General features: G+C 42.1%; 1 protein-coding gene across 2 annotated transcripts in view; it reads right to left on the bottom strand.

Moving 5' to 3' along the window:
• ADAMTSL1 (ADAMTS like 1) overlaps positions 1–20,461 on the bottom strand; it is a 272,535-nt gene that overhangs the window by 12,078 nt on the left and 239,996 nt on the right. For both annotated transcript variants that reach the window (XM_074953445.1, XM_074953446.1), the window contains 2 exons: positions 6,594–6,794; positions 2,655–2,835 (listed from right to left, as the gene is read on the bottom strand). In XM_074953445.1, coding sequence (XP_074809546.1) covers positions 2,655–2,835; positions 6,594–6,794 — 382 coding nt within the window. The remainder of the gene's footprint in view (positions 1–2,654; positions 2,836–6,593; positions 6,795–20,461) is intronic.

Genomic DNA, 20,461 nt, shown 5'->3' with positions numbered 1-20,461 from the left:
ATTACTTTACAAAACAGGCAGTAGGTGCTTTCCAGTCCCTTGGAGCTCTGATACTCAAGTAAAGGCATCCATTATATTTTCATTAACGCTCTGCTGACTGACTCCCACTGTTACAGAAACAATAAAATAAATAGAGTTCTTGGCAAGGACAAAAAATACTTCTCCTCTGCGTATCATAGAGTTTGGCGAGGTTGATTCTGCAGCTTCTCTGCCCTTTGTAAAGCTCAGCTCTGCGTTTCAATCAACTTTTATTTCCAAACATACACTTCAGCAGTTTTCTCGGGAGCCGGGAAGAGAAGCGTGGGCTGCATTATAGCTCAGGAAGGGCATAAAAGGACATAAATCATTCCTGTGGAAATATTCCCATCAGCAAGTCAAACTGCTGATATTAATGAGCATGTTTCATATTTCATCAAGTCTCTCGTGGTTTCAGCTGCTCCTTATGACTCAGCTGGCCATCCAGAAAACATTTGCCTAAAGAGAGGTGCAGGAACACATTATAGAAAGGTAATGAAAGGGCAGCCTAGCTGCCTCCCCAAGCCACAGCCAAAGCAAATGGCTGGAAAGCTGGCTGCTCTCTGCTCATCAGGATACTTTCTGATTCTCAGCTCCTCCGCTGGTGTCAGAAATTGTGGCCAGATTCTGATCTCGAATATATGAGTGCAAAACCAGAGTCATGCAGGTGAAGTTACTGGAGTCACTCTGGATTTTAACCTGAAATTTGCAGTTTGGGCCTATCTCTAATTTTGATCTGTTTATTTCTGATTTGTTACAAATGTCCCATCACATAACATAATATTAATACCGATACGTTCTCAGGGGAGTCACTAGTTGGCACGGTTGCACAAAGTTTTGCAAGCAATGTACAGTCGTTGAAGAAATGGTGTATTGTTAGTTTTGGGATGCAGTTTCATTTGGGGAAGCTGTTGTAGGCAGCTGGAGAATTTACTCTCTCCCTTTATCTTTCTATCTAAAGTCAATTCTTGGGGCAGAGTGGCTTCTTGGGAAGTAGGCATTGGTGCTGGGGCTGAATTTCTGAAACATGGGTTTGTTTGCATGCTGTTTGTGACCACCTCTGTTTAGGGGCTGGAGTATATACAGTATACAAAACAGCCATGCTAAGGCTATGTGTACACTATGGGGACTATCCTGGCATGGTTATGTTGGCATAGCCAACTTCACAGGAGGAGTTTTTCTGTTGATGCAGGAACATCACCTCTCTGAATGACATTAGGTACCCTGGCAGAAGCACATGTCCACCGACATAGATGCATCTACACCGGGGGGCGGGGGAGAGGAAGGCGGGAGGAGTTTTTTTGGTCAGCATAAATGTGTCAGTCAGGTGTGGTTTTTCACACTCCTGCCCGACATAGATATGCCTATATAACTTTGCAGCGTAGATCAAGAGTAAGAAAATAAACAGACTATATATAATTGATTTCCCCTCCAATGGGAAACTGACTTGCAGGGCCCTGAAATCTGCTACTGATTTGCAAAAGGACAAAAATACATATATATTATGGTAGTACCCAAAGACTCCAATCAGGATCAAGACTCTCTTTCCTGGGTGCTGTACAAACAAATAGAAGGGCACGGTCATGCCCCCAAACAGCATATATTTAGTCTGGAGTTGACAAAGGCATGGTTAACTAGTGAGTCAAAGAGGAAAATTCAGTCGTCTAGCCAGCCTCGTCTAACAAACAGCATTCTTGGGCACTGATCCTTCCTGGGAAGGATCCAAAAGACCATTAGGTTGTGAACTTTGCTAATAAAAAGAAGACGATAAACCCCTTTAACAGAAGGAGTAGACATAATCTCTGCCATGTACTGTGAATGTTTTCCCCAATCCACCACCATGCCCTCTAATTTATCTGGATTAAGATTCAGTAAATTCACTTTCAGATACAATTGTTTCCTGGACAGACACTAGAAAAGCAAAGATAACATGTTGTCCAGGGCAGAGTATTATTAAATGCAGGGGTGGGCAAACTTTTTGGCCTGAGGGCTACATCGGGGTTCCAAAACTGTATGAAGGGCCGGGTAGGAAAGGCTGTGCCTCTAAACAGCCTGGCCCCGCCCCCTATCTGCCCCCTACCACTTCCCACCCCCTGACTGCCCCCCTCAGAACTCCCCACCCATCCAACCCCCCCTGCTCCTTGTCCCCTGACTGCCCTGACCCCTACTGACACCCTCGCCCCCTGACAGGCCCCCCCCCACCGGGACTCCCACACCTATTCAACCCCCCCCCCGTTCCCGGTCCCCTGACTGCCCCCCCCCGCCAGAACCTCCACCCCATCCAACCGCCCCCTGCTCCCTGTCCCCTGACTGCCCCCCAGGATCTCCTGCCCCTTATCCAACTCCTCTGATCCCCGCCCCCTTACCATGCCGCCTGGCCGGAGCCAGCCACGCCACCGTGCTGCCTGGCAGGAGCTCACAGCCCCGCCCTCCAGAGTGATGGCGGCATGGCGAGTTGAGGCTGCAGGGGTAAGGGGGACAGCAGGGAAGGGGCCGGGGACTAGCCTCCCCAGCTGGGAGCTCAAGGACCGGGCAGGACGGTCCCGCGGGCCGGATGTGGCCCATGGGCCGTAGTTTGCCCACCTCTGATTAAATGCTTCGTAAAAGCATACACAATATACTACAGTGCAAGGACAAACCTTGAAGGGCAGTCTCTTCTGTTACAAGCAACAGGCTGTAGCACTGGCTTGGGCTTCTCTATGCAGTGGGATGTGTTGACCTCAGTCCCATCCAGTAAGCACCTCAGTTGCGGTTGCTGCATTCCCCTGTTACCACAGGAGGCCGAACACGCCATCAGTCTGTCCGCTGACCACCAATATTCTGCCACAAGCACAAGACACCCCAGTTAACATTTAAAAATCAATCAGAAAAGCTGATTAATGGTAAAATATCAGTGATTGATACCAAGGTGCTCTGCCATTTTGGAGATGTTTTGTAAGATAAAAACAACGAGGAGTCTGGTGGCACCTTAATGACTAACAGATTTATTTGGGCAGAAGCTTTCGTGGGTAAAAAACCCACTTCTTCAGATGCATCCCCAGTCCCCAAATCTGAAACGGTTCTTCAGATGCAAAGTGGGTTTTTTACCCACAAAAGCTAATGCCCAAATAAATCTGTTAGTCTTTAAGGTGCCACCGGACTCCTTGTTGTTTTTGTGGATACAGACTAACACGGCTACCCCTCTGATGTAAGATAAAAGTGACTCCTACAGAAATGTTCAAAATAGGTGAATTATGTATAGGAAAAGTATGTCACCCTATGAATCATCAGGCACTGAGCACAAACAGAGGTGGGATACCAGCCTTTGTTAGACCATCAATCCTCTCTGATATGGTAAATCCTATATTTTGGAACTCATCACGATAAGGCATGGCGACTAAGTGATATGTGACTTCAGCACTGGCCAGTGGATGGGCCAGTAGTTAAGGTGGAAGCCTGCAACTCAGGAGACTAATTTAATTCTCTGCTCTGTCACAGACTTTCTGTGTGACCTTGGACAAGCCACCGAGTCTCTCTGTATCTCAGTTCCCAGTGTTTAAAATGGGAATAATAGCCCTTCCCTGTCCAATGGGGTGGTGTGAGGATAAATTCATTCCAGTTTTTTAGGTGCTCAGATACTGCGGTAATGGGGGCTACATAAGTACCTAAGATATATACATACCATACTGGGGAAACAGGGCTTGGGGACTATTGTATCAGTCCCACATGATACGTATCCCTTATGGAAAAGTCCCACAGAATTTAACAGAAAATAAAAACCTTTCTACAGATTTTTTTAAAATCATCCTGAGGAATTTAAAGGAGAACATCTCTGATACAGAAGAGTATAGGACACTTAAAATAGTATAGAAATTATTTCAATATAAAATTCTATCATTTTTTAGAAGAATTTCTGTAGAACTCTATAAAATTTCTATAGATGCCCTTTAAAGTAATCCTGTTAAATCCAGTAAGACTTTCCCATACTAGATAGGAAATAAGCATATTATTAATCCATGCTGTAAATCAATCCTTCCATTCCTTTGCAGAAAGGCAGCAATCCACACACTAGATGTACTCCTGACAGAATTATGTGCCCCTTTGGGGGTGTAAAATTCATATGGCCCGCATTTGACTGTGCCCCCCATGCAGAAAAATGCAAAAATAAATCTGCCAGGGGACACGTGCCTCTTCCCAGGGTGCGTGACTCTTCCAGCGTGCCTGGAGCAGCCACAGACATGGGGCAGGGGGGTCTGGGCGTGCATGCCTGCGTGGTTGACCACTGTCAGGGTGGGGCTGGGTGTACGTGCATGCCAACAAGCGCAAGAGAGAGAGAAAGAGACACTCTGTTCTTCTCGCTTGCTACTGCAGCTCGCTGGCGTGGAAGGGTAGGGCTTTTTATTGTGCACGAGGCATGCTAGAGGCAGAAATGTAGCAGCCTGCCTGTTAGTTAATTGATCTCATTCTCTGAGGCAGAAATGTAGCAGCCTGCCTACATAGTAACATTATTAATGTTCCTATTGTTAGTTAACTGTTCCAATTCTCAGTCAATTCCCCCAGGAGCATAAAACCTGTGAAAGTTTTAAGGCCCCTACCAGAGTGATGTAAATGAGCCTTATTATAAATGACAGTAAGAGAATCCTCAGCTAGGAAGATCTATGTGCTTTCTCACTTTTTTCCTGTGCCAAAGTGACACAATGGGGTTAGATTACAGCTCAGGATATTTACATACCCATTAAAAAAAAAAGACGCTGAGGGCAAATAAAACATTTACCAAGCAGCCAATAAAATGTCAGGACAATCAGAACCAAGCACTTTCCAAAGTACCCAGCCAGTTCCAGGACAATGATTAGCAAAACTGTATGACTTTCACGTATGAAAGTCTGAGCAATTTAAAATGATGTACTTTTTTTCCTGTTTGGTGTTCTGTAATGTAATTTAAATGAAAATCCAGAATTATAACTGGAATGAAGGGTATTAGTTACCAAGTGTTTGTAACTTAACTTTCATGTGTTTAGGAAATGCTGAATAGTTGTTGTGACTTTTTTCTGTATTGTAATTTAAATAAATTACTAAAACAATTGAAACTGGAGCGATGCATTATTTTGACAAATAAATATGCATAATTTTACAGAATTTTGAATTTTTTGGTGCAGAATTCCCCCTGAAGTAAACATTCATCTTAATAATGGAAAAAGAATTCTCAGTGGGCCACATCCTGAGCTGGTGTAAATCATCAGAGTTCCATTGAAGGCAGTGGAGTTACACAGATTTACAGCACCTGATGATGTGGTCCAGTGTCACTTAGAGATAGGCTTAAATCAGAAAATTTGGACCCAGGTTTAGACACCAGCAAATTATGGTCTTTGAATTTGATGTTTAGGTTTGGTCCTATTTCTAATTTCTGCATGAGACAGTTCACCCACACAGATTAATTAGAGAATGATTGTAAAGCACTTTGAAGATGCAGCTTCACTTACTTCAAGTATAATGTGCTAAATAATATTATTCAAGGAAAACATATCTAAATATAGAAAATAAATCAACATTCTTGATTTTAATTGTGCACTTGCATTATCAATAATTCCTAGATGCAAGAATCTCAAAAGAAAAACACTCAGTAATTTTGATGCATTGTACAAAGTTCTAGATGCACAGGTCGCATAGATGCTATGGGTGTCATGGGGGTGAAACTCCAATGCAATGCTTTCAAGGGACATAATTAAAGGGGCACCAAAACTATTTCATGATTTCCTTTGAAAAAAACCTACCCTTAAAACTTTAACATCAAAGCTTAAATTTAATGGAAATAACTACCTTAAAGAGGTATTTTTAAGAGGAAAGGAAATAACCAAATCACTCATTAAAAGATCAACCTGTAAGATTAAGCAATTTTTTTTGTTAGCACCTAGAAGAGATGCTGCCAAAATAAAATTCACATATTTACATTTAAAAACCCATTACTTGTGTTAATAACAGAAGACTCAGATCACTGCTTCTCAATTGGTGGGTCATGACCCCCCATGGGAGTGATAAAAGGCATTTGGGGGGTGGGAGGTCAGGAGATGTTGAAAAGATTATTACACTCTAAAGGAAAGAAACTCTTGCTCCCCTACTCCTGCACACCCTTACCCTTGAAAGTCAAGTATTCCATAAATTTCTTGGAAAAACCACACATGCACACACACACTATGTGGCTTGATCATTTTTCTCATTGATAAATATTTCACTCTTACTGTTATATCAAATATAAGATGGTAGCAAAATTTTTGGACTTCAGATAAGGTCCTCAGCCTGAAAAGGCTGAGAAACACTGTCATTAAAATTGGTGGCTTCTAATATTGGAGTGATCTGTATGTGCTCAACAACCCTGAAAATCAGGTCCAATGCATCTCAGTGTAGGCCTCTAAAAACCAAGATACCAGAATTATTGGGCATATCTACAAATTCACTCTTAGCGGCTACGGCACCAAAACATCCCTTAGATGCCATTTCTTGTGGCCTCAGAGTGAAGGAATCTAGAATGATGTTGAGCCAGTTAACAGCACCACCCTGGCCATGCCAAGATCTTTTAAGGCAGCAGGATAGAATTATTTTACCTCGGATTGTCAGAGATGTTTTTTGCATAAGTGAGCCAGCTTCATTCTGAGCCAGGCAGCTGAATTCACCCTGATAACCATCACTGATGTTTAGTAGCTGAAGAATCTGACCAGCTGCCAGGATGTTGTGTCTCATGCTGATGGGTTGACCAGCATAAAACCAAGTGATGTTTGGAGCTGGATGACCATCCACTGGGCAACCTAGAAACCAGGGAAGAGAAATAATAAGCCTTCTGCCAGCAAAATGACAGTAAAATCATCCCTGAGTTACCTACAGCAGAACATGCTGTTTTGAAATCAATACAACAAGGAAAAAAAATTGCTATTCTCTGATTTTCCCTCTTCCTCGCAATAATCAAAGCGCTAAGAGACGTTTATAATGGGTGCCTTCCTATCAAAGGAAAAACAGTTTTAAAATGGTCAATAATGCTTTGCATTTCCATAGTGTCTTTTATGTGAAGTTTTTAAATCACCATACAAACCTGAGTGAATAATTCATGTTAAGCCTTGTAACCCTCCTGTGAAACAGGGCAGTATGATTCCCCTTTTCGTGATGAGGAAACTGACGCACAGTGAAGTTAAGTAACATGTCTTTGGCAGAGGCAGAAACAAAACCCACATCATTTGATGCCTAGTCCTGTGCTTTAAACCACATGATCATCTTTCCATTTGTGATTTAATGGGAAAGAATTAGCATCCATAACAAGTGCAGGGATGTGCGTGTGTGCAGGTATGTGTGTATAAACACACAAACACAAAACTAGCAAAGTCAAGCATTCAAAACTAGGAAATGCCAGAATTAAGGTTGTCAGTGCATTTCCTAACTTTTGAGTGCTTGACTTTGCAGTATTTATGTTTTTTTAACACAGTGGCATCATATTGATGCCCACATGGTTCGTCCCTGACACAAAGGCCACACCCTTGCCAAATTTCAGGTTCTTGCTCCAAACATAGAGCATCTCAAAGCAAGGGTCACCAGAATTTTTTTTTAACATTGAAAAAAATATGTTCCCCGCCCCCCAACCTCATTCTTGGAATTGGCTGAACCATTTTGGCTGACATTTACCCTGACCTCCCCCCCAACAAAGAAAAAAAATATTAGCCTGATGCAAACACCCAGCATTGGAAATTTTAGCCTAAATGTTTAAAATTAACCAAAGTTATAAGAAACTGAAAATAGGGTCTTATAATGGAAAGTGTTGGGCAATGTTATTAATAGGCGGGGCCACCAGCACCACATATAACATTCTAACATATATATAGGTTTTTTTTTTTTTAGGTGATTACAAAGAGGTCTCTCAAAGGTCAACATACAGACATGCAGTTAATTCAGTTTTATTGTGTGTGTCTGCAAAATCAACCACCATAGTTTAAAATGAGAAAGTAGAAAGATCAACCCAACAACAAGCAAATACAAAGGGAACTGAAATTAACTACAATCCATAGCTGAGCTCTTTTGTTTCTTTTGAAGATTTTTGTGCCAAATAAATTAATTACTGCTCTTCCCATCACTGCATATTTTATTTCCATCATCTAAATTTCTTTCCCCAGATCTATATATAAAATAATGGGCTACGGGAATAGCTAGTAGCCAATAATAGGGGAAAAAAATCAATCCCCCATTCTTTCCGTATGTGTTACCAATGAATAATTAGTAATTTTTTCCACTTCTAATGAAAAAACCTTGCCTGTACCTATGAGGCTCGTATGAAATGGATATTTCCCATTTGTGTACACAGAATGAGCATCAATCACCCTTCACGGGATGATATATCCTACATGTATTCACTTGGACAGATGCATAAACTGCGGGATAATATGTTAGGCATATTTAGCAAAGATCAGACTGTAATGAAAAATATGTTCTCATAACATCCCTTTCCCGCTCTCCTCCCAGCAATAATATGAATACCATTTAATGCAGATTACCAACACCTATTTTCCATTTCCTCCCAAACATGTCATCGTTGACTGCTTTATTCTTCCAGTGTTCAGCACCTGCCCCAAGCCTGGGCTAAACAGTATGGGAGTGAAAAACTGTTTTCATCTCTAGCCAGTGCAGTTACTAAGGGGTGTTAGTACAGCAGGACTCTTATGGCGGGGAAGCAATATTTGGCAATGTTTCCTGACTAGAGAGAGCTCTGGCAGTAGAAGGCCCTTCTCTATCAGCCCTTCTTAACCAGTGAAAGAAAATATTGCTTTTAGGCCTCCTCTTCCAGGTCCATTGTGACTCTAAATTGATCTAAAGCCAGGGTATGATTCACAGATGTGTGAGATATTTTTTCTCTTTTTTTTTTTTGGAATTGCAAATAAAAATGTATATAAATTATACATTTTTGTGGGCGGTGGGACACCAGGGAGAAATGGAAAGTTAATATTTCAAAGTTAGCAAAAAGGGGTTGGCCGACAGGAGACGAAGATTCTACAGCAATGCCAATGACTGCATGAGAGGAAAGAATAAATTAACACTGCAGGCCAAATCCTGTTCTCAGTTACACTAGTGCAACCTCATTGCATGGCTGTAACTGAAGACCAAATCTGGGCCAGCAGCGCTAAAGCTAAGGGAACAAATCACAGAACAGACATAACTCCTCTTTTTCACCTGAAGGACAGAAACAAATGAATCCAGCCACACTGCAGTTCTTCATTGGGTGCAGTTTGTTACTGCATGTGAATATAGAGCTCCTTTTAGAAGCCTGTTACAATTCCCAGCAGAGCCCTATGGACAGCAGTGGTGAGAACGCCAGATGTAAGCCTTGCATTTGAAAAAATGAATGGAATTTTCTTTAAAACAAAACAAAACAAAAACAAAAAAAACCCCAAACCAATTACAAATTGTTCTTAAGCTCCTGCGTCTGACTAACAAAACATTCTTTGGGATTCTTCTCAACCTAATACTAGTGCCCAGCAGATCTTTCTAATGGTTATTAGAGATAGGCCTAAAGTGCAGTGTTCAGATATGGACTGGATGTGGGAGAAGGGGCCTCTGGATTTTGTGTTCCTGTTTGGGCCTAATAATAATACATAACCTTTATGTAGAGGTTTTCATCCATAGACATTAAGTGGTTCACAAAGGAAGGTAAGTATCTTAATCTCCAATTTAGCAATGCATAAACTGAGGCATGGGGAGGTGAAATGACTTGCCCAAGGTCATACAGCAGGTCAGCGGGAATCAAACCCAGGCCTTCTGAATCCCAATTCAGTGCTCTTATCACTGGACTATACTTCCTATTACAGGGACAGGCCCAAGTGGCCAAGTTTAGATCTAGATCCAAGCATTCCCAAAGTTCATGGTGGGACTTTAGGCCCATCTCTAGCATTTTCCTGACTACTGATGGCTAAATGTACATTTTTGGTCCAGTTCTTAAGCTTCCTAGAGCAAGACAGCCCACAAAGTGAAATGTGTACATTATGTTAGGTTAGAGCTGTTTTAACCAGCCAAGGTAATCGAAAGCTGAGAGTAGGAAGTATTCCAATTGGTCTGTAACTGCGTTGCAGGGCACCTGGAAGCATTTTAATGCACCTTGTTCACAGTTAATGTTAGTCATTCCTGCTAGTCAGAACGTATGACTCCCTACCCCTGGAGCTCCCAGGTACTGGTCTACACAGAACACTTATACTGGCATAGCTATGTCGCGCAGGAGTGTGAAAAAGCCAACCCCCTGATCAACTTATCTGTGCTGTCAGACCCCAGTGTAGATGCAGCTGTATCAACGGGAATATTTCTCTTGACATAGCTAACGTCGTTCAGGGAGCTGTACTTTCTAGAACAGAAGAAAAACTCCTCCCGTCAGGGTATGTTGTGTCTACACTGGGGGGCTATGCCGACATAGCTATGCTGATACAGGCTCTGTAGTGTGGACGTAGCCTAAGCCCTTGTATATAGACAAAAGATGTGCTGGTTTAACTAAATCAACTTTTAAATACCCAATCAAGATAAATTGATTTAAGACCATCCACATAAATGGTTTAAATCAATCAGAAGAATCCTATTTAGCTAGACTGCTAACAATTTCATGTATATTCAAGATCTGAGGCCTGATCTACCTGGGGAAGATTTTTCAGTATAATCTAAGGTGTGAATTTCAACTGATATAGTTGCTGTTTGCCCTTGGGCAAGTCACTAAGAGTTATGTCTACACTAGCACTTTTGTTGGTGTAACTTACGTCACTCAGGGGTGTGAAAAGAACAGGGGAGACGCTCCGGATGGGGAGAGGTGACACACACACATTCACGTACACCTCTCTCATGGGGGTGGGGGAGGGGGGAATGACTGACCGACCGACTGGACCTCTCCACCCTCCACGCTTGGCTGGGCCCCAAGGATGGACCTGCCTCTTCTGGTACCTGGTGCTGCATCTTCCCGAGGCAATATGTGTGTGTGGGGTGGGCATGCAGGGTCACATCACCCTCCTCCCCAGATTTCTGTCAGGGTTCACATCAGAATGTGGCCAGCAGCAGCCTTTCGGCACTGTGCAGGAGGGAATGGATGGGAGCTGCTCCCAGGCACTGGGTGGGGCGGGGGGGAGCGGGATGACTTGGCCCATGTCTTTGCAGAGGTCATCTCTTCTCCCCCACCTCCTGGTGTGGCTGGAAGCAGCTTGTTCCTTCCTGCCTGCACAGTGTCGAAAGGCAGCTAACACCTCCAGGCTGCTGCTGGCCACTGACATAACCAAGCTGCCTCCTGTCCTCCAGCTACAGTGTGGGCAGGAAGGGGTTAAGCCCTAAGGATGCACTGTGCACAAGGGCCCAGAGAACCTGACTCCAGGGGCTTCAGGAAGGATCAGAGAGGTGGCTCAGCAGGGGAGGGTGGGGACAGAACCCATAGTGGGGGGAAGGTATGGGGGGAAGAGGGTGCTAAGCCCCAGCAACAGGGGGTTGCTGTGGAACCTGCAGGTTGGGAGTATGAACAGGCTTCCTTTTCCCACCCGCCATTCCAGAGCTTAGCTGAGGGGTGAAGAGGCTTCCCCGTGCCAGTTCTGTGCGGGGCTTTGGCACACAGAGGGCTCAACTACTTCTGGCCAGCACCCCAGGACGGAGGTCAGTGGGATCTCCTGGGGTGCCGGCCCAGCCAGAGGCAATGGGGAAAGGAAGGAGCCTGCTGGCCAGGCTGTTGGCAAGCTGAGCGCTCTGACCAGGGGCTTGTTCTCTGCACAGCGCTTGGAGCGGGATGCACACCGATGGGGGAGATACGGAGGAGCAGCAGGGACGGGGGTGCGAAGGGGCGAAGCACTTACAGCAGGACTAAGTATTATCTAGACTATCCCTGACAGGTGTTTGTCTAAACTGCTCTTAAAAATCTCCAAAGATGCAGATTCCTAGGCAGTTTATTCCATTGCTTAACCACCCTGACAGTTAGGAAGTTTTTCCAAATGTTCAACCTAAACCTCCCTTGCTGCAATTTAAGCCCATTGCTTCTTGTCCTATCCTCGGAGGTTAAGGAGAACAATTTTTCTCCCTCCTCCTTGTAACAACCTTTTATGTACTTGAAAACTATTATCATGTTGCCCCTCAGTCTTCTCTTCTCCAGACTAAACAAACCCATTTTTTTCAATATTACCTCATAGGCCATGTTTTCTAGACCTTTAATCATTTTTGTTGATCTTTTCTGGACTTTCTCCAATTTGTCCACCTCTTTCCTAAAATGTGGCACCCAGAACTGGACACAATACTCCAGTTGAGGCCTAATCAGTGAAGAGTAGAGCAGAAGAATTACTTCTCATGCCTTGCTTACAACACTCCTGCTAATACATCCCAGAACGATGTTTGCTTTTTTTTGCAACAGTGTCACACTATTGACTCATATTTAGATTGTGATCCACTATGACCCCCAGATCCCTTTCTGCAGTACTCCATTGGGAGTCATTTTCCATTTTGTATGTGCGCAACTGATTGTTCCTTCCTAAATGGAGTACTTTGCATTTGTCCTTATTGAATTTCACCCTATTTGCTTCAGACCATCTCTCCAGTTTGTCCAGATCATTTTGAATTTTAATCCTATCCTCCAAAGCACTTGCAACCCTTCCAAGCTTGGTATCATACACAAACTTTGTAAGTGTACTCTCTATGTCATCAAAATCATTGATGAAGATATTGAACAGAACCAGACCCAGAACTTATCCCTGGGGGACCCAACTCAATATGCCCTTCCAGCTTGACTATATATCTTGGTTATATAATACCCCATGTTATTTTTCTTAGAAATCATGTATGTAGTGCTGTAAATTTATACAATATTTCACAAACATAGATACAGATATGTTCCCCGCCCCAGAGAGATTGCTAAAAATGTTCCCAAATACATAACCACATAGTGGCCCCTTTAAGAGATCAAAGGGGTTTCAAACTGTTGAGGGAAATAAGACATTTGTAAAATAATTCTGAAAAGCAGAATCTTTTACACTGAGATACAACTTCACAATGTCAGTAAGAGTCAGGCTGAAGCCACTTTACAGGTATGAAAAAGGGAAGCTGAAGTCTGAGAGGATGGAAACTGAAGGCTGAAACTCCATCCTTAACTCACTCTGATGTGTCTGTTCATGGAGTGACACAGATTGAAAAAGAATCTGCCATAGTTCAACTCTGCTCCACCACCACAGCAGCCACAGGATAGCCATATATTTATACCTGAGACGAAGGATGGCTGATATTCAAAGCAGGTATCCTGAGGGGCACCACTGCACCGTATGGAGTTCAACAACAAGTCACGGGAAGGAATGACTGCTCAATATGAACACCAGAGTGGATAACCACGGTCAGGGCTGCTATGGAAGTAAGAAGTCCTTTTTGTATTTATTAAGCTGATATAAGCCTGCTGAGTCCTGAGACTCTGGCAGTCCAGAAACTTCCCAACGAAGCAAGGAAAATCACAAGCAAGGAAGAGAGGAGGTGGTAGGGGAGAGCACAGGAAAGCCAGTGTTGTGTGTTTCTAAAGAAGCTGCAGTGTAACTTCTGTCTGGCTAACGAGGTGTTCTGGCAGTGATCGACAGGCTTTGGCAACCAACCCAGGATAGTGTATGGCTTTTCAAAGCCTGTAGCAGAGAAGTCCCAGAGACCACAGCTCAGAAACCCCCCCAGTATCGGAAAGGCCATCTGTAAGTTCTATTCTGCTTATCCTACAGCAATGCTTAGGGTGGGCACAAGAACCTCAACAAGACTGAAAGATCTTTGGACTGTTGTAGTAGGAGCCAAAAGAATGACAGATGCCCAGACTGTGATACACAGGGCCACACTGTGATCTCCCATCAGCTTTACACCAGAGCAATTCCATTGACTGTAGTGGAGCTACACCTGCTTTACGTCAGTGTGAGTGAGAGCAGAATCTGGCCCAGCTAGTCCGGACGGGCTTAAAGCCATGAGCTCACGGGTTGCAACCCTCATACATGGTATTAATCAGAAATGGCCCCAGACACTAGTAACATTATTTAATATGGCAGCATATTGAACCATTAGTGTAGAAAGGGGGTTCCCAAATTGCTTCACTCTTGACCAGTTCTTAAAAATGGAGATCCTCTTCCGGACCACTTCCCTGCCTCTCCCAGCTCTAATCCCAGACCCTGACTATAGCAACAGCAGTGCTTATTACATGAAGACAAAGTAGTACTTATAGGTAAATTTGATCAAATATTTCCCCTTGAATCTTCTTCCCAGTGGAAAACTGGGTTTTCAACTGAACAGATGATTTTTGAGTGGAAAATGTCAGCTTTCCTTAAGAATTTCCTATATTTTGGCCAGGTCAAAAACCTGAAATTTCATCAGAAAACAGAATTGTTTTGGTTTCTGTGCAGTTTTTGGCCAAATTTTTGGGTGTCTGGCAGTTTTGAGATAAATATTCTTGTGTTTTGGATGCTGAAAACTGGAAAATGGAATATGGGTTTCCATTTTGATGAAAAACCAAAATTTTCAGCAGAATGCCCTTCCCCCATTTTCTGATTATCTTTAATATTAGAAGAGTATAAAGGAAACTCCATAAGAATCAGATACTACAGTAGAAAACATAACTGGCTGGTTGGATAGACCACTTATATGTGATGGGTACACTTCTAGAGGGTGTGTCTAGACAGAGGGGTGGCTGGCCAAATGCTTGTGCCTATTAAATTGTCAGTGTGGAATATTGTGGGACGGCTTCTAAAAGTCAACTACACTTGATGTAAGCAACACAGTGTCTACACACACACTGCATCGACCTAACTACATTGACATCAACTCTCTACCTCTAGTGGAGGTGGAATTATTAAGTTGGTGTAGTGGGTGAGTTACGTTAGGGGGAGTGAAATTTTGGTGTAGAACCATAGTTAGGTCATTGTAAGCTGCCTTGCGTCACCATAACTCGGTAGAGGAGACCACGGCTTTGGGTCTGTCCACCAAAATTGACTACACTTTGCAACATTTTTCAGCTTTAGTGTTGTCTGATAATTTGATCATGAGTGAATTCACATCAAAGAAACATCAAGCGATGAATAAAGTTTTGCAGGGAAGAAAAGGACTTTTTAGGGGCTTAACTCAAAAAGTTTGAATGTTTACCTGAATCTATTCAATTTGGGAAACTGTGCTGGAAATCTCACAGGAGCAAGAATTCATGAGAGACTACTAGTGTTTCCTGCTTCCAGTGAAGCTGGTCACACTGAGACCACAGTCTTTCTTAGGGCATTTTGTCTCTTCCACTTTTGGACCCAGCAAGAACGAAGAACTGAAGAGATGAATGAAAATAAAAAACAAAATAAAAAAGGGTAATCGAACTTTTATTTTTTTTCTCTTTGAACCTTTGAAAAGGTTAATTTTAAGTTTTGGACACATACATTCTGTTCAGGTCTTATTTTATCAGAATCTGTCCAAACCTCGTTATATGAATGTGTCTTCCACCTAACTCTGTCCCTGGTTTAATTTGGTCAAATCTGCAGGAACTAAGCCATGTGTGTTACAAAAGAACACAACCACCCCCATTTATTTTGATCTATTTTGACCATCTTAGACAGATACTATTGGAAAATCCAATTACTAGCAATAGGGAGTTGCCATTTAGTGCTAAATGTTTGACCCACCCTTAACTGGGCCTCCATTGTTGAGGATTCAGACTGTCATTGTCTCACAAATCAAGGACTTACCCGTCTACATGACCTAAATTGTGAGTGCAAAATTGTGACTGCAAAAAAGGAAACATGACTGAAAATCTGAACTTTAATGAACAAAGTTCTGAATGAGACTAAAGAAGAAATAGGCCAGAAAAGGCCCATCTCATAATAAGAGATGACTATACCCAAAAGTGTGTTATTTAGATACTGTCATTGGCATTGTGCTAAGTTCTGAGGCCCTTGTTTGAGCAAAACTTCCACAGACTGCAGTGAAAGGAATTTTAAAGGACCTAATTTTTGGCTAATTAAACACTGCCATGTGCTATGCAAGCTATGAAATGTTCCCAAGTATTGAGTGGTTAAGAAGAGCAACTGTAACACCGACAGACCCCAGTCGTTGGCAGGCAGGATCGAACCCGGGACCTCTGAAGCTTAATGCATGAGCCTCTACTGCATGAGCTAAAAGCCAACTGGCCATTAGCTAAGACTGTAGAGCAGACTCATTTTACCTCTCTCTCTAAGTGGTCTCGGTGCCACTAGATGGGACAGAATACGACACCCCAGCGGTGTGGGGATTACATACTTCCCCTGAGGGAGAAGCTGAGGAAGTGCGTCCTGAGCTTCAGAGACTTCCCAGTTAAAATCCTGGATGAGCCCCCACTTGTAATGCCAACAGAGCCCGGTTATCGGTGGGTGGAATCGAAGCTAGGACCTCTGGAGCTTAGTGCATGAGTCTCAACCACATAAGCTAAAAGCCAACTGGCTGTAGGGCCATTTTACCTCTCTCTCTAATTGCGCTGTTAAACAATAATAGAAAACTATTTATATAAATATTTTTGGATGTTTTCCACATTTTCAAATATATCGATTTCAGTTACAACACAGAATACAAAGTGTACAGTGCTCACTTTATATTTATATTTTATGATAAATATTTGCACTGTAATAAAAGAAATAGTATTTTTCAATTCACTGAATATATATACTGTAGTGCAGTCTCTTTATCATGAAAGTTGAACTTACAAATGTAGAATTATGTACAAAAAATAACTGCACTCAAAAATAAAACAATGTAAAACTTTAGAGCCTACACGTCCACTTAGTCCTACTTCTTGTTCAGCCAATCGCTCAGACAAACAAGTTGATTTACATTTGTAGGAGATAATGCTGCCTGCTTCTTGTTTATAATGTCACGTGAAAGTGAGAACAGGCATTCTCATGGCACTGTTGTAGATGGCATCACAAGATGCACTAAAGATTCATATGCCTCTTCATGCTTCAACCACCATTCCAGAGGACATGTGTCCATGCTGATGATGAGTTCTGCTTGATAATAATCCAAAGCAGTGCAGACCCATTCTGTTCATTTTCATCATCTCAGTCAGATGCCACCACCAGAAGGTTGATTTTCGGGTTCTGTAGTTTCCACATTGGAATGTTGCTCTTTTAAGACTTCAGAAAGCATGCTCCACACCCCTTCCCGATCAGATTTTGGAAGGCACTTCAGAAACTTAAACCTTGGGTCGAGTGCTGTAGCTATCTTTAAAAATCTCATATTTGTACCTTCTTTGTGTTTTGTCAAATATGCAGTGAAAGTGTTCTGAAAACGAACAACATGCTGGGTCATCAGTAGAGACTGCTATAACATGAAACATATGGCAGAATGCTGGTAAAACACAGAGCAGGGGACATACAATTCTCCCCCAAGGAGTTCAGTCACAAATTTAATTAACACATTATTTTTTTAATGAGCATCATCAGCATGGAAGCATGTCCCCTGAAATGGTGGCCAAAGCATGAAGGGGCATGCGAATGTTTAGCAAATCTGGCATGTAAATACCTTGCAATGCTGGCTACAAAAGTGCCATGCGAACGTCTGTTCTCACTTTCAGGTGATATTGTAAATAAGAAGCGGGCAGCATTATCTCCCATAAATGTAAACAAACTTGTTTCTCTTAGCAATTGGCTGAACAAGAAGTAGGACTGAGTGGACTTGTAGACTCTAAAGTTTTACATTGTTTTGTTTTTGAGTGCAGTTATGTAACAAAAAAAATCTACATTTGTAGGTAGTGCTTTCATGATAAAGAGATTGCACTATGGTACTTGTATGAGGTGAATTGTAAAATAATATTTCTTTTGTCTATCATTTTTACAGTGCAAATATTTGTAATAAAAATAATATAAAGTGAGCACTGTACACTTTGTATTCTGTGCTGTAATTGAAAACCATATATTTCAAAATGTAGAAAAACCTCCAAAAATATTTAACAAATTTCAATTGGTATTCTAATGTTTAACAGTGCGATTAAAACTGTGATTAATCGCAATTAATTTTTTAAATTGCGATTAATTTTTTTGAGTTAATCGTGTGAGTTTACTGCGATTAATCGACAGCCTACTTTATACCAGTGCTTAGTATCAAATTAGAGTGATAGCACCATATTGGTGAATGAATGATATGGTTCCTATGAAGTAATATATATCCAGTGAACTTCTATTTGTATTTAACTTTGATCTTCATTAATATACAACTTACAATGTGATTTATTATTTATATTTAAAAATCGATATGAATGGAAATGTTATCATTATGCAATCTACAATTGCTCAACTAACATTATTTAAAATGAATTCATGCTTTTAAAATGCACTGAAATCCAACTTCTTATAATAATGAAACACCCAACAATGTTCTGAAAAACAGTCCCTTAGATATTCCTGAATTTATCTCACCCCTAATATGCAATTTCTGTCTCTTCTTTCTTCCTTGGTTTATATAATACTTAGTCCTGCCATGAGTGCAGGGGACTGGATGAGATGACCTCTCGAGGTCCTTTCCAGTCCTATTATTCTATTCCACAAGGGACCCGAGACACCTGATTTATCATAATTACGTGAGCTTTTCCCTATTCTGTTTCTTTGTGCACAGTGTAAATTATTCTGTATTTCTATCTATAGTTTTTTAATCATAAGAGTAATTGCCAAGCCTAGGAAGATTTACATGAGAGAACTGGGAAGGGATGGCGGAGGGAACAGGACAGGAAGGTATTCAGGAAAATTTGGATGTTTCAAGTGGATGAAGTAATCGCTTTTGCGTATATCATAGAGCTTCGCATTGGACTCATATCTACAGCTCTGATTATATTAAAGAGTATATTATTTTGGTTCATTTCACACTGATTTTTAACAAATATTGATACTCCATGTTAATAAGGTGAATTTTGTGATACTCTGATGTCCTAAGTCCAAGAAAGTGTTGATACATCAGTGTGAGCCTTTCCTGGTCAGCCAGCCAATCACACTGGACTGTACTCACCACAAAACACCCCACGACATCCAAATGAGATGAACAAACTCCTTCTGTTCATCACCAAATCCAGCTATACTCCCAAGTCTCCAGAGATGAAAATACTAACAATAGGGATGAGCCAAGCTTCTGGATTTGAACTCCTCTGAACTTTGAGTTCTGCAAAATCCAGGTCTCAATTTTTGCAGATTTATAATTAGTTGTTTAATCATACTGTGTAAAGAGAATGTGCCTATAAACAATAGCTAGAGCCAGAAAAACAACTACACAAAATGACACCTAGCTACTGAACCTGTGATATCTGCTCTCTATGGGCCTTATTCTCCTGCCACATCATCAGAGCATAGGAGAGAATGACTCCAATAGAAAATCCATGTGAGATACTGTTGTGGCACAACTGAGCCATTTGTACCTTTCAAGTGAATTCCGCTTTCTCTACTGATGGAAACAGGGTGGTTGTTGGTTTTTCAAACTAGCATCACCACCAAAGAGCCTGTTTATTTGCAGAATAGGAAATTGTAGTCTAACTCTTCTGTCTCCTGAATCAAGAGTAAAGTTGGCAGCTAAGTTCTGACTCTCCAGTCATTGGGAATAAGGTATAAAATTCAAAAGGAGATTGCTTTCCAAGACTTTGCTCACAGTGCTGGCAGTTAGGAAAATCTTGTTCTGACTTGTGAACTGAGCAAATTTGATATGGAAGTCACCAAGGGAGCTCACAATACATATGGAACAGCAGGATTTCTTTTTTACAGTCGATTGTACTTTTCTGGTCATAAAAAGCACACTTCACCATCTAACTTTACTGTTATTGTTCAGTATCCCCTACAGATAGGAACTTTGTTATTGTTTTAAGCATGCCACACTGAACAGGCATGTCATAGTTTGGACCCCCCCCAACGAGTCCAGTGCCTCCTGCTGGGGTGATGGTCAGGTTTCCATTGAAAGAACGGGTGTATTGTGATAGCCACACATTTTAGAGCTCCTAGTTATATGACCCCAGAGTATCTGGGCACCTCACCACCTTTTGATGTATTTATCCTTACAGCGCCCCTGTGAGGTAGGGAAGTACTATTACCCCCATACTACAGAAGGAAAACGGAGGCACAGAGAGACTCTGCCTGCATAACCTTGGACAAGTCATGGACCAGTGACTGTGGCACTAGCCTCGGAGTTGGAAGATTCTAATTCAGTTCCCTGGTCCATCCTCTTCTCACGCTCTCAGATACCCACTTTGGGTGATGGTCTGTGAAGGCTCCTCAAGGTAGGCGTTGCTCTCCTAGATTTGAATCCAGAACATTATGATCTTTACCCATACACTCCAGACTGGCTTTGAGAAAACCAGTCAGATTACAACCACTTAGCATTAATCTCCACAGGTTCCATGGCCATCATTTACAGCATGATTGCTAAACATACTGCATCCCAGGGGCATTCCTGTGGCTCCCAGAGATTTCATTATGAGTGGCACAGGCACATCTGAGGGCAGCTG

The sequence above is a fragment of the Natator depressus genome, chromosome 5 (assembly GCF_965152275.1).
Source record: "Natator depressus isolate rNatDep1 chromosome 5, rNatDep2.hap1, whole genome shotgun sequence".
Taxonomy (NCBI): domain Eukaryota; kingdom Metazoa; phylum Chordata; order Testudines; family Cheloniidae; genus Natator; species Natator depressus.
Note: the sequence above shows the minus strand (reverse complement) of the source record. Positions and strands in the feature narration are given on the sequence as shown.